Source organism: Xenopus tropicalis, chromosome 7 (assembly GCF_000004195.4).
Source record: "Xenopus tropicalis strain Nigerian chromosome 7, UCB_Xtro_10.0, whole genome shotgun sequence".
In the NCBI taxonomy this organism is placed as follows: domain Eukaryota; kingdom Metazoa; phylum Chordata; class Amphibia; order Anura; family Pipidae; genus Xenopus; species Xenopus tropicalis.
Genome location: NC_030683.2, coordinates 122,377,616 through 122,390,671, shown reverse-complemented (window position 1 = coordinate 122,390,671; position 13,056 = coordinate 122,377,616). Strand labels below are relative to the sequence as shown.

The 13,056-nt window shown below is 41.8% G+C and overlaps 2 protein-coding genes across 2 annotated transcripts in view; both read left to right on the top strand.

The window, feature by feature from the left end:
- The window catches only part of LOC100487889 (carcinoembryonic antigen-related cell adhesion molecule 1), a 16,655-nt gene extending 7,322 nt beyond the window's left edge, over window positions 1-9,333 (top strand). Inside the window, exons 2-8 of the mRNA XM_031905862.1 lie at window positions 400-708; window positions 2,144-2,419; window positions 4,167-4,295; window positions 5,411-5,463; window positions 5,554-5,652; window positions 6,900-6,974; window positions 8,818-9,333. Of these exons, the coding sequence (XP_031761722.1) occupies window positions 400-708; window positions 2,144-2,419; window positions 4,167-4,295; window positions 5,411-5,463; window positions 5,554-5,652; window positions 6,900-6,974; window positions 8,818-8,919 (1,043 nt within the window). The 3' untranslated portion in view covers window positions 8,920-9,333. The remainder of the gene's footprint in view (window positions 1-399; window positions 709-2,143; window positions 2,420-4,166; window positions 4,296-5,410; window positions 5,464-5,553; window positions 5,653-6,899; window positions 6,975-8,817) is intronic.
- The window catches only part of LOC116412195 (hemicentin-1-like), a 41,966-nt gene that overhangs the window by 7,267 nt on the left and 21,643 nt on the right, over window positions 1-13,056 (top strand). The window lies entirely within an intron of this gene.

The window sequence follows — 13,056 nt, the reverse complement described above, 5'->3', positions numbered from 1 at the left end:
GGCCAGTTCCCACAATGTAAAATCTGAATAATGTGTCTGTGGTATCAACATCCACTCCTCTCTGAGTATAGTGTCTTGGGGATGCCCAGGCCCATGGCTTCTGCCTATATGATGTGCTTCTTCTAACTGTATAATGTTTGGGGTGCCAGAACCAACTGCCACTCACTGTATAATGTTCCTGGGGTCCCACTACTCTGATTAATATACTGGTGATGCCATTACCCATTTCTCCCACTGAATCATTTGCTATTATCCCATTTACCAGAACATATCACATGCCAACAGGGGTTCCCAGCGCTTATGGATATGTACTGCCAGTACCTGGAATACAATGTAATTATAGTAACTATGTATTTGTGTGAGGGTCTATTTCTAATGCACAACTTTGTGTTGGAACAGGCAGGGCCGGAACAGTGCCCGTGACCAGCAATGCCACTGGGAACTTTGTCACGGGAGCTGACATTACCTTGCCCATCTCATACAGTACCAGTACAAGTCCGACAGTAACGTGGACTTTAAATTCCACTGTAATAGCCTCATGGAATCCCACTGGAAATTCTGTACTGAATGCCAGCAGAATGAGTCTCTATGATAATGGCTCCCTGCGTATAAACCAAACCACTGCGGCTGATCAAGGACAGTACAACGTCGCCGTGACTGCAATCGGATATACAACAGGCACTCTGTCATTTGCAGTAAGATTCTATGGTAAGTAAAGAGGTGGGAACCACTAGAGCCTTAGGCTGATTCTATGTATACTAGGGATGCACCAATTCCAGGATTCAGATCTGGTTCGGTATTCTCCCGAATCTTTTACGAAGGATTCCGAGTTCCCCCCCAAATCCGATAAAAGTGGATTCAGAACAATGGGAAGGGAGCAAGATAGCAGCTCCCAGTAGGTATCAGAATAGCACTCAATAGTAAGAAACCCAAGTCCGGCTTGGGACTCCTCCAGTTACATGGGAGTAGGAGAAACAATAGGTTAGCTGAAAGCAGTTCTAATGTGTAGCGCTGGCTCCTTCTGAAAGCTCAGACTCGGGCACACTTTACTGCTGCGCTGCAAGTTGGAGTGATATCCCCCCCCCTCATCCCCAGCAGCCAATCAGCAGAACAATGGGAAGGGAGCAAGATAGCAGCTCCCAGTAGGTATCAGAATAGCACTCAATAGTAAGAAACCCAAGTCCGGCTTGGGACTCCTCCAGTTACATGGGAGTAGGAGAAACAATAGGTTAGCTCAGTGTTCCCCAACCAGTGGCTCGTGAGCAACATGTTGCTCTCCAACCCCTTGGATGTTGCTCCCAGTGGCCTCAAAGCAGGTACTTATTTTTGAATTTTTGGTAAGGAGACAAGTTTTGGTGCCATAAAAACCCAGTATAATGCCAAACAGACCCTTCTATAGGCTGCCAGTCCACATAGGGGCTATTAAGTAGCCAATTATAGCTCTTATTGGCACCCCAGGAACCTTTTTAATGCTTGTGTTGCTCTCCAACACTTTTGCCATTTGAATGTGGCTCATGGGTATAAAAGGTTGGGGATCCCTGGGTTAGCTGAAAGCAGTTCTAATGTGTAGCGCTGGCTCCTTCTGAAAGCTAAGACTCAGGCGCACTTTACTGCTGCGCTGCAAGTTGGAGTGAAATCCCCCCCTCCCCCCCAGCAGCCGATCAGTAGAACAATGGGAAGGGAGCAAGATAGCAGCTCCCAGTAGGTATCAGAATAGCACTCAATAGTAAGAAATCCAAGTCCGGCTTGGGACTCCTCCAGTTACATGGGAGTAGGAGAAACAATAGGTTAGCTGAAAGCAGTTCTAATGTGTAGCGCTGGCTGAAAGCTCAGACTCAGGCACAATGCACTGAGATGGCGCCTACACACCAATATTACAGCTACAAATACATTTGTTGGTTCAAGAATAAAAGGTTAAATGGCAGAGGGAATTATTTGCTGTGTAACAGTGTCATTTAGAAATAAAAAGTACCCCATAAATATCATGACAGGATCCCTTTAATAAACCACGTGGCAGAATGATGGAGATTATGGCGCTATACAGTCACTGGACATGGATAAAATGCTGGTAAAGGAGGGTGGAGCCATGGAAGGAAAATGTTCTTATTTTTTTTATTCTTACTTTTGATTTTTTTTCCTGAAGATACAGTGCAGAATGTGACCGTGACTCAGTCCCCGGCGGAGGTGACGGAGGGCTCAGCATCTGTCAGTCTGACCTGCAGCGCATTAAAGGGGCAAGGAAACGTGACGTGGGCGTGGGACAGGGGACCCCTGAATGCCTCCTATGGTGTCAGCTTCCTGGATGGAAATAATACTCTTCAGATTAATCAGCCTAACAGGACAAACAATGGGAACTACACGTGCACTATGACCAACCCAGTGAGCAGTAATTGGGGCACACGGAGTCTCGTTGTTTACCGTGAGTTATTTGGTTTGGTCCAGAGGTGGGGGGGTTCTACAATTCACTCCAGGATCTTCTATAGCACAAAGTTGCCAATATAAAACAGGGATCCCCAACCCTTTTTACCCATGAGCCACAGTCAAATGTAAAAAGAGTTGGGGAGCAAGTTCCTGGGGTGCCAAATAAGAGCTGTGATTGGCTGTTTGGAAGCCCCTATTTGGACTAACAGCCTACATGAGGCTCTGTTTGGCAGTACATGTGGTTTTTATTCAACCAAAACTTGCCCCCAAGTCAGGAATTCAAAAATAACTCCCTGGTTTGGGGGCACTGAGAGCAACACCCAAGGGGTTGGGGAGCAACATGTTACCCCTGAGCCACTGGTTGGGCATCACTGATATAAAGATTATGGCACACATTGGGGCTCATTTACTGGGCAAATTTTTACATGAGCAGTAACCCATAGCAACCCATCAGGGATTGGCTTTTTTCAACCAACTGCAGGTTGAACAATAAAAGTACACATTTCATTGGTTGCCATGGGTTACTGCCCAGGTTCAAATTTTCCCAGTGCTTATAAATAAGCCTCCTTGTGTTTTGACTGTCATTGTTCAGCAGTTGGAAGGCAAACATCTGGCTGCTCTGGGTTATTAGACCAACTAGTAACTGGATTTACCAATGGCCTCTGTCACCCCAGGGATGCATGAGCGCCATCTATTGTTCATACTAATCAGATTCATCTCTTTTAGTATTATGATCTCTGCACTAGTGATGCACAGTCTAATAACTGCAGTATAGACATCCACCTGTATGGTCTCATTGTACTAACAGCCAACCAACTGGAATACCCAACACCAATCATGGGTGGGCTGGAAATGTCCAGCGTGCATCTAACCATAACCTACTGCTTGTAACCAGTGACTATACTGGGGCTGCTGTCTGAGACGGCTCACTCCATGCTATTCCCACTCACACTCAAGCATTTACTCACACTCACAGCAGAGCAAAGAGGGCTCATCACTACTGCAGAAAGCACTGTAATAAGAGAGATGAATGGGCAATTGAAAATTGAAATCTGGTTCTTAAGGGGAAGTAAAGCCAATCACAGGGGGGGTTTCAAGCCGTTCGACACCCTCTCCCACCGCCCATTCATTCTAGTTTCTTACTTAGACCCCAGTTGCAGTTTCTCAATCAGAGAACCTCGGTCAGTCGGTCAGAAGCAATGAACTAAAATTACTTAAGTGCTTAAGAACTTCTCCCCCCCAATGGTTCTACCTTTCCTTCAAGGAGTGACTGTTGGTAAAATACACGCCAGAGGCAACCTTGGCTTATGGCAAAAATACCCCTCTGGCCAACCCATGTCCAAACCGGCCCCCAAACTCATCCTCCATTTGTTAACATCCCCCCAGGCCAGCCTGTTCCAATTACATTACAGTACAAGGTTGTATCTCAGGGTTGTACCATCTCACCCATAGCTGTTCCAGCTTGTGCCTATGGACATGGGACATACAGGTAGATACCCATGTGCTGCTCCTTAATACGTGGATGAAACTGGCATTTAGATATGTGGCATTTACTGTTGGCTGGAAATCTTTTGCCCCTTCCAAGATCAGATACAATTACTGGAATAATGGTGCATTGTGGGCATCTAATATGGGTTTTTTACCTTTTGAGCCCTATGTCCTCCCACTTTAGCATCACTATAAGTTACAGTTGTCCAAGTACAATAATTCTAATACCAATCTTCTCATATCACTGTCTATTGTAGCTGCAGCCACATCTAGCGGGTCCCTCAGTCCCGGAGCCATAGCTGGCATTGTCATTGGCTCGGTGCTCGGAGCTCTGCTGCTTATTGCTCTCATTGTGCTAATTGTATGCTGTGTGCGGAAGAAGAAAGGTAAATTCTACATGAGATATGAAAAACTAAATGGGCACAGATGGCAGAACCTTAGGGACATTGTTGTTCTATCAGAGCCATGGTTGGGCAGGCCACCTAGGCACAGGGTTAGCAGAATAAGATAGAATGCCTACATACTTATGGAAGCCCACCTTTGGGGTTGAACATTGGTTCAAGTACAGGTACTGTTTTATTATTACAGAGAAAAGGGAATCATTTAACCATGAAATAATCCCAATAGGGCTGTTCTGCCCCCAATAAGGGGTAATTATATCTTAGTTGGGATCAAGTACAGGTACTGTTTTATTATTACAGAGAAAAGGGAATCATTTAACCATGAAATAAACCCAATAGGGCTGTTCTGCCCCAATAAGGGGTAATTATATCTTAGTTGGGATCAAGTACAGGTACTGTTTTATTATTACAGAGAAAAGGGAATCATTTAACCATGAAATAAACCCAATAGGGCTGTTCTCCCCAATAAGGGGTAATTATATCTTAGTTGGGATCAAGTACAGGTACTGTTTTATTATTACAGAGAAAAGGGAATCATTTAACCATGAAATAAACCCAATAGGGCTGTTCTGCCCCCAATAAGGGGTAATTATATCTTAGTTGGGATCAAGTACAGGTACTGTTTTATTATTAGAGAGATAAAGAAAATCATTTTTAAAAATTAGAATTATTTGCTTATAATGGAGTCTATGGGAGATGGCCTTTCCGTAATTTGGAACTTTCTGGATAACGCGTTTCCGGATAATGGATCCCATACCTGTATAGGTATAGGAAAAAAATAGATATTCCATGACCTCGATGAATAAAAATCTTCACAGGCATACATCAAGGTACCTCTATCCATTGCTCTTTTTCTCATGGACCGACCCATTTTCACATGATTCTTCATTACTGCGAGTCACTTCTTGGCCTCTGTAAAAATGAACGTTTTCGATGTAAATTAAGTTTAAGAATGGAGATATACAAATACTCCAGTTGTGATAGTTGGGCTATTTGGGGGAGACAATTTTACTTGTCCTTTGTAATTAGGGCGGCACTTTCCATGCTTTGTGCCTGATGCTGACATTAGACTGACCTGTCATTATCTAACTGCCATTTAGGTGCAAAAGAAAAGAGTCCTTCAGGGCCAAAGCATAAGGATGTTCTTCGCACAGTAAGTCCTTTGTTCCTGCTCACGTCTCACTCCATTGGCCTCTGTATATTCTATCTCATTCCTTGTCTCTGATCCCTCTGCCCATCCCAGGTATCTGGTACCACCCTGTCTCCTGATGACCCTGCTTATTTCACCCAAAACAATATCTTGTACCGAAACTCTTCCATCTCCATGGGTTCATACATCATGGTAAGTCCTTTGACCTTAGATATAAATCACTAAGACTGATGTGTTACCTACCTAATCATTGCTGATATTTGGGTTCAAAGGAGAAGGAAAGGCTAAATCACTGGGGGGTAACTTACATTTGGCACCCCCAGTGATTTAGCCTTTACTTCCCTTTAGTACTTACCAGGGCACTATCTGCTAAAACAGTGCTGGGCCAAGACGTACAGTAGATGCTCCCTGGGCAAGTACCTCTTGAGATCATTCTAGAAACCCAACATGAAACATGATTGGTGCTGACTATACAGTAGAGTAGTTGTGGAACCAGTAGGCCTAGAGCAGAACGAACCAGAGCAATTTCAAGAAAAGGTGAGGTTTAAAGACTATTTATATAGTCAGCAACCATTACGTGGGAAATGGAGGGGATCTCCTTCCACCAGAAATCTCCACTTGACCCTACTGTACCATGCAAAGTGCTACATGGCCAATGTACTTTTAAAGAGATTGTTCATCTTTAGATAGTGCTATTCTGAGACAATTGCCAATTGGACTTTACTTTTTATTTGCATTTGGAATTATTTAGCTTTTTGTTCAGCAGCTATCTGGTTGCTAGGGTCTAATTTAACCTAGCAACCAGGCAGTGGTTTGAAAGAGAAACCGAGATAAGAATAGAGGATGGACTGAATAGAAAGATCAGTAAAAAAAAAACAACAATAACAATAAAATTGTATCCTGACAGAACAATAATTTTTTTGGCTGCCGGGGTCTGTGACCCCCATTTGAAAGCTGGAATGAAGAGGAAGGCAAATAATTTAGACGCTATAAAAAAAAAAAAAAAAAGACCAATTGAAAAGTTGAAAAGAATAGGCCATTTTAGAACATACCAAAAGTTAAGCGGAAGGTGAACCACCCCTTTAGGTAACATATGATGAAAAATGACGCACATATAAAACCTGCCTTATTGCTAGTTAATCCAGATAAAGGCAAAAAAAACCTCTCTAATTTGCCCCAGAGGGGTACAAAATCCTACCTGGCTCCAAGATGGCCCAGCCCAGTCCCTGGATTAACTTGTACTAAGGCTATTTTCAACAACCCTGTACAGTAGGTGACCATGTCCGTAGTCTGGGCCTAGATTAATGGCTTCATGTAATAAGTCGTTAGGTTTCTTACACTTCCCTCATTTGTTCTAGAACAGTTCCGTGACCTACAGCATAACAATGGGGTCCGGTAAGAAAACTGCTGATTGATTCCTGTTCATTTATTTAATGTAGGGACCTGGTCAGTTTACCCAGAATGCTCTAAACAGGCCAAGCAACGGGCATACTCGCTGGGAAACAACAACTCAGGTAACCATTTTATTGCAGATTGTTTCAAAAACGTTCCCAACAGGAATAGGATGAGGGGACACAACACTGCCCCCCCCCCCCCGACGTCATTAAAATGTATAGAATAAAGATTCAGCTTCTCCTATATGTAATTTTGATCTCCATACTTTAAATCTACAAAAAAAATATTTAAACATGAAATAAACCCAATAGGACTGTTCTGCCCCCAATAAGGGGTAATTATATCTTAGTTGGGATCAAGTACAGGTACTGTTTTATTATTACAGAGAAAAGGGAATCATTTAACCATGAAATAAACCCAATAGGGCTGTTCTGCCCCCAATAAGGGGTAATTATATCTTAGTTGGGATCAAGTACAGGTACTGTTTTATTATTACAGAGAAAAGGGAATCATTTAACCATTAAATAAACCCAATAGGGCTGTTCTGCCCCCAATAAGGGGTAATTATATCTTAGTTGGGATCAAGTACAGGTACTGTTTTATTATTACAGAGAAAAGGGAATCATTTAACCATGAAATAAACCCAATAGGGCTGTTCTGCCCCCAATAAGGGGTAATTATATCTTAGTTGGGATCAAGTACAGGTACTGTTTTATTATTACAGAGAAAAGGGAATCATTTAACCATGAAATAAACCCAATAGGGCTGTTCTGCCCCCAATAAGGGGTAATTATATCTTAGTTGGGATCAAGTACAGGTACTGTTTTATTATTACAGAGAAAAGGGAATCATTTAACCATTAAATAAACCCAATAGGGCTGTTCTGCCCCAATAAGGGGTAATTATATCTTAGTTGGGATCAAGTACAGGTACTGTTTTATTATTACAGAGAAAAGGTAGTAATTTAACCATTAAATAAACCCAATAGGGCTGTTCTGCCCCCAATAAGGGGTAATTATATCTTAGTTGGGATCAAGTACAGGTACTGTTTTATTATTACAGAGAAAAGGGAATCATTTAACCATTAAATAAACCCAATAGGGCTGTTCTGCCCCAATAAGGGGTAATTATATCTTAGTTGGGATCAAGTACAGGTACTGTTTTATTATTACAGAGAAAAGGGAATCATTTAACCATTAAATAAACCCAATAGGGCTGTTCTGCCCCAATAAGGGGTAATTATATCTTAGTTGGGATCAAGTACAGGTACTGTTTTATTATTACAGAGAAAAGGGAATCATTTAACCATGAAATAAACCCAATAGGGCTGTTCTGCCCCCAATAAGGGGTAATTATATCTTAGTTGGGATCAAGTACAGGTACTGTTTTATTATTACAGAGAAAAGGGAATCATTTAACCATTAAATAAACCCAATAGGGCTGTTCTGCCCCCAATAAGGGGTAATTATATCTTAGTTGGGATCAAGTACAGGTACTGTTTTATTGTTACCAGTTTCCCTACTTTGCTATGGGAAGGCTGAGAAGGCACAGTCAGATTTAGGGACTTCAAGTAACTTACAAAAACAGCCCTATTAGTGAAACGTGACCTATAGGGAACTTTTAATGTACATTTATATTTTGAAGAGTAGTTTTTTTAGTGTCAGTATCACTTTAAGTGCACAAAAGAGCATCAAATAGGCCATGTTCTATAGGAAGGTCTTTGACTTGCCAGAACCGTGGGCTTTGTACTATGGGGGATAGGAACTGTTCTTCTATTTATTAGTTCACAATATATAGAAAACACTGTAATTTATGCCTTGTTGCAACAGCTCTATACACCCCAAATCTCACCATCATGCTAGGCCATTCTACATACAACTGGTTTCTTTGTATCAGAAGCCAAGCTACGGTTCTTATAAGTTTGGGTAGTCGATAATTTCTGTTGTCTTTGATCTTTTGCAGTCGTCCAATGAAACTACCAGCCGCAATACAAGCCCTGTCAATACAAGTCAGTACAGTACCCCGAACAGACCCAAAAATTTGAAGCATGCTACCCAGGTCTGATCTGCCTTCCCAACGGGCCAACTCACCTTCTCAAGGAGATGGATTCCCTTGCCTTGCCTTCTCCAGGAATTCTTCTTTGAGCCAAACTGAAGAACCAAAATGTGCCGGGGGTGTAAGGAATAATATCCTTGCCCTAAAGCCAACCGGAAAAGACACTGCCAATTGGCCACGTTCTCGGTCAATAGTTAGAACTGATAAGAAGGGCACCTAAAGGCTGCAGGCTGAGTTATACAGGGAACTCTGAGTATCTCTCATGTATTATAAGGGATAATGTACCCCCTACTGTAAATGATAAGGATATTAGCAGTCACTGAGGGGTTCTGTGCCCATATAAAGGCACAAGGCTGCAGGCTGAGTTATACAGGGAACTCTGAGTATCACTCATGTATTATAAGGGATAATGTACCCCCTACTGTAAATGATAAGGATATTAGGAGTCACTGAGGGGTTCTGTGCCCATATAAAGGCACAAGGCTGCAGGCTGAGTTATACAGGGAACTCTGAGTATCACTCATGTATTATAAGGGATAATGTACCCCCTACTGTAAATGATAAGGATATTAGCAGTCACTGAGGGGTTCTGTGCCCATATAAAGGCACAAGGCTGCAGGCTGAGTTATACAGGGAACTCTGAGTATCACTCATGTATTATAAGGGATAATGTACCCCCTACTGTAAATGATAAGGATATTAGCAGTCACTGAGGGGTTCTGTGCCCATATAAAGGCACAAGGCTGCAGGCTGAGTTATACAGGGAACTCTGAGTATCACTCATGTATTATAAGGGATAATGTACCCCCTACTGTAAATGATAAGGATATTAGGAGTCACTGAGGGGTTCTGTGCCCATATAAAGGCACAAGGCTGCAGGCTGAGTTATACAGGGAACTCTGAGTATCACTCCTGTATTATAAGGGATAATGTACCCCCTACTGTAAATGATAAGGATATTAGCAGTCACTGAGGGGTTCTGTGCCCATATAAAGGCACAAGGCTGCAGGCTGAGTTATACAGGGAACTCTGGGTATCACTCATGTATTATAAGGGATAATGTACCCCCTACTGTAAATGATAAGGATATTAGCAGTCACTGAGGGGTTCTGTGCCCATATAAAGGCACAAGGCTGCAGGCTGAGTTATACAGGGAACTCTGAGTATCACTCATGTATTATAAGGGATAATGTACCCCCTACTGTAAATGATAAGGATATTAGCAGTCACTGAGGGGTTCTGTGCCCCCCATATAAAGGCACAAGGCTGCAGGCTGAGTTATACAGGGAACTCTGGGTATCACTCATGTATTATAAGGGATAATGTACCCCCTACTGTAAATGATAAGGATATTAGCAGTCACTGAGGGGTTCTGTGCCCATATAAAGGCACAAGGCTGCAGTTACACAGGGAATGTATTATAAGGGATAATGTAAATTATAAGTACATGTTTTCAGCCCTCTTTTCACAACAGTAAAAACAGCCATAATTATTACAAAATTATTATGAAATATTAATCTGTAAATCATAAAGCTTGTGTTCATATAAGTATTTTTATAGATTGCACATAATGTAAATACATTTAAATATATGTATATCTCAAAGTGTTCGTTGAACCTTTTAACAAAATGTATCGTCCTATATTTTTACAGTAAAATATTTTTCATGTAAAAGCTACATTAGCCGCCATTTGTCCTGATATACCCTGGAATGGGCTCTTCTTGAGCAACAGCCTATAGGGGATTCCATAATAATGGACATTTTTACCAAGAAGGGTTAGATAAGAGCAGTGATCCCCAACCAGAGGCTCAGGGGTAACATGTTGCTCCCCAACCCCTTGGGTGTTGCTCTCAGTGCCCCCAAACCAGGGAGTTATTTTTGAATTCCTGACTTGGGGGCAAGTTTTGGTTGAATAAAAACAAGATTTCCTACCAAATAAAGCCCCTGTAAGCTGATAGGGTACATAGAGGCTACCTAATAGCCAATCACAGCCCTTATTTGGCTCCTCCATGAACGTTTATGGTGCTTGTGTTGCTCCCCAAGTCTTTTTACATTTGACTGTGGCTCACGAGTAAGAAAGGTTGGGGACCCCTGGGTAAAAGGTTTATCTCAAGAGAACCCTGTATTATACCGATGAGCCTCAAAAAGGGGGTAGGGTTGCCTCCATTTTTACAATTTTCTTACTGGCCAGGGGAGGGGGGGGTATATAAGAGGGTGGGCAGTGATGTCAAGGGGTGGAGTAATGACATCAAGGGGGTGGGGTCATGATAGGGGAACTGCAGGTTTGGTAAGTATGAAAACTATAAGGGGGGATAAAGGGGAGTTTTGGAGGTTGGCCGGGGTGCATTGTATAGTTATTACAGGTTACAATTATTATAGATTACTGTGAGGCTGCCCCCCAGGGGCTGGTTTGGAGAAGTTGCAGGGGGGACTCCGTATGAAGGCTAATTCCTGTAAGATTTGGGGTCAATGCCTATGACCAATATACACTTAAAAGCCCATCTTATAGGACAGTTACACTGAGATTTGGGGTGAAAATATATTTTGTGTTAACGGGGGGCCCCGACAAAAGGTTAGACCCCCAGCGGTGGCTGTTACTGAAATGGCAGTAGCTAAACTGGATTTCCTTCCCAGGATTTATTCTTTCTTGTGGAGACACCCCCTTATCCAAAATGTTGACTCCTTTGGCTTTACATATGCCAATCAGAAATCCCAGCACTATATATTGATGAGCCTTAAGGTGGCCATACATGTTATAATAGGATTGTTTGATGATATCGGTCAGGGAGGCCCATTGGGGTCCCTATACACGGGCAGATCAGCAGCCGAATTGGCCCATAGGAGCCAAATCTGATCTGTAGGCGGGATCTGATCAGCAACTGCTCCGGCTGAGCTTTAAAGCCCTACAGGTGAGTTTCAGCCAATAGGAAAACACCCTTATTATGCCCCCTACCAAGTTTTTTTGATGGTGAATTGTGACCGTGAGTTATTAGCCTACTGGCAGATAGAAATAGCCGCGCAAATCCACTGGTCACTTATATAATAAAACACGACTTGGGACTGAAGGCCCAGCAAAGTGACAGTAACAGTAATACAATGCACTGAATATACACTCAATAGGAACGAGGCAGAATTACCCAGAGATCATTGTGTATATTTGTATATGAGATCATGTTATTTTTGGCGAATTACCTGCCTTTAATTTGGGAATTCATTGTGTTCGTTATGTTTCTCCCTGTTCAGAATATGAACGTGAGTTGTGACGATCTCTGCGGAGTCGTTAAGAATCTTTATGGGAGGAAACTGAAATGAAAGAAACTTGTAATAGTGTTATATGGCATTAAAGCTGTAACCAAGAGGCAGCTCCATAGAAGCAATAATTACTCACTGTCACAGACTGTTTATTATTAACGGAATGGCTGTTAACCCTTTCACCCCTGTGCTGTATAGACATATAACAGGCTATGGTTAGGGATTTGCATTGACCTTTAGCTATAATGAACATACAGAATATATATATATATATATATATATATACTCACTCATTAATCATTATATAGTTTACTGGCAGAATTCCTTCATTTATTAATAATTAGTACAGGTATAGGATTCCTTATCTGTTCAGAACAGTCCTATTGGGTTTATTTCATGGTTAAATGATACTGTTTTATTATTACAGAGAAAAGGGAATCATTTAACCATGAAATAAACCCAATAGGGCTGTTCTGCCCCCCAATAAGGGATAATTATATCTTAGTTGGGATCAAGTACAGGTACTGTTTTATTATTACAGAGAAAAGGGAATCATTTAACCATGAAATAAACCCAATAGGGCTGTTCTGCCCCCAATAAGGGGTAATTATATCTTAGTTGGGATCAAGTACAGGTACTGTTTTATTATTACAGAGAAAAGGGAATCATTTAACCATTAAATAAACCCAATAGGGCTGTTCTGCCCCCAATAAGGGGTAATTATATCTTAGTTGGGATCAAGTACAGGTACTGTTTTATTATTACAGAGAAAAGGGAATCATTTAACCATGAAATAAACCCAATAGGGCTGTTCTGCCCCAATAAGGGGTAATTATATCTTAGTTGGGATCAAGTACAGGTACTGTTTTATTATTACAGAGAAAAAGAAAAATA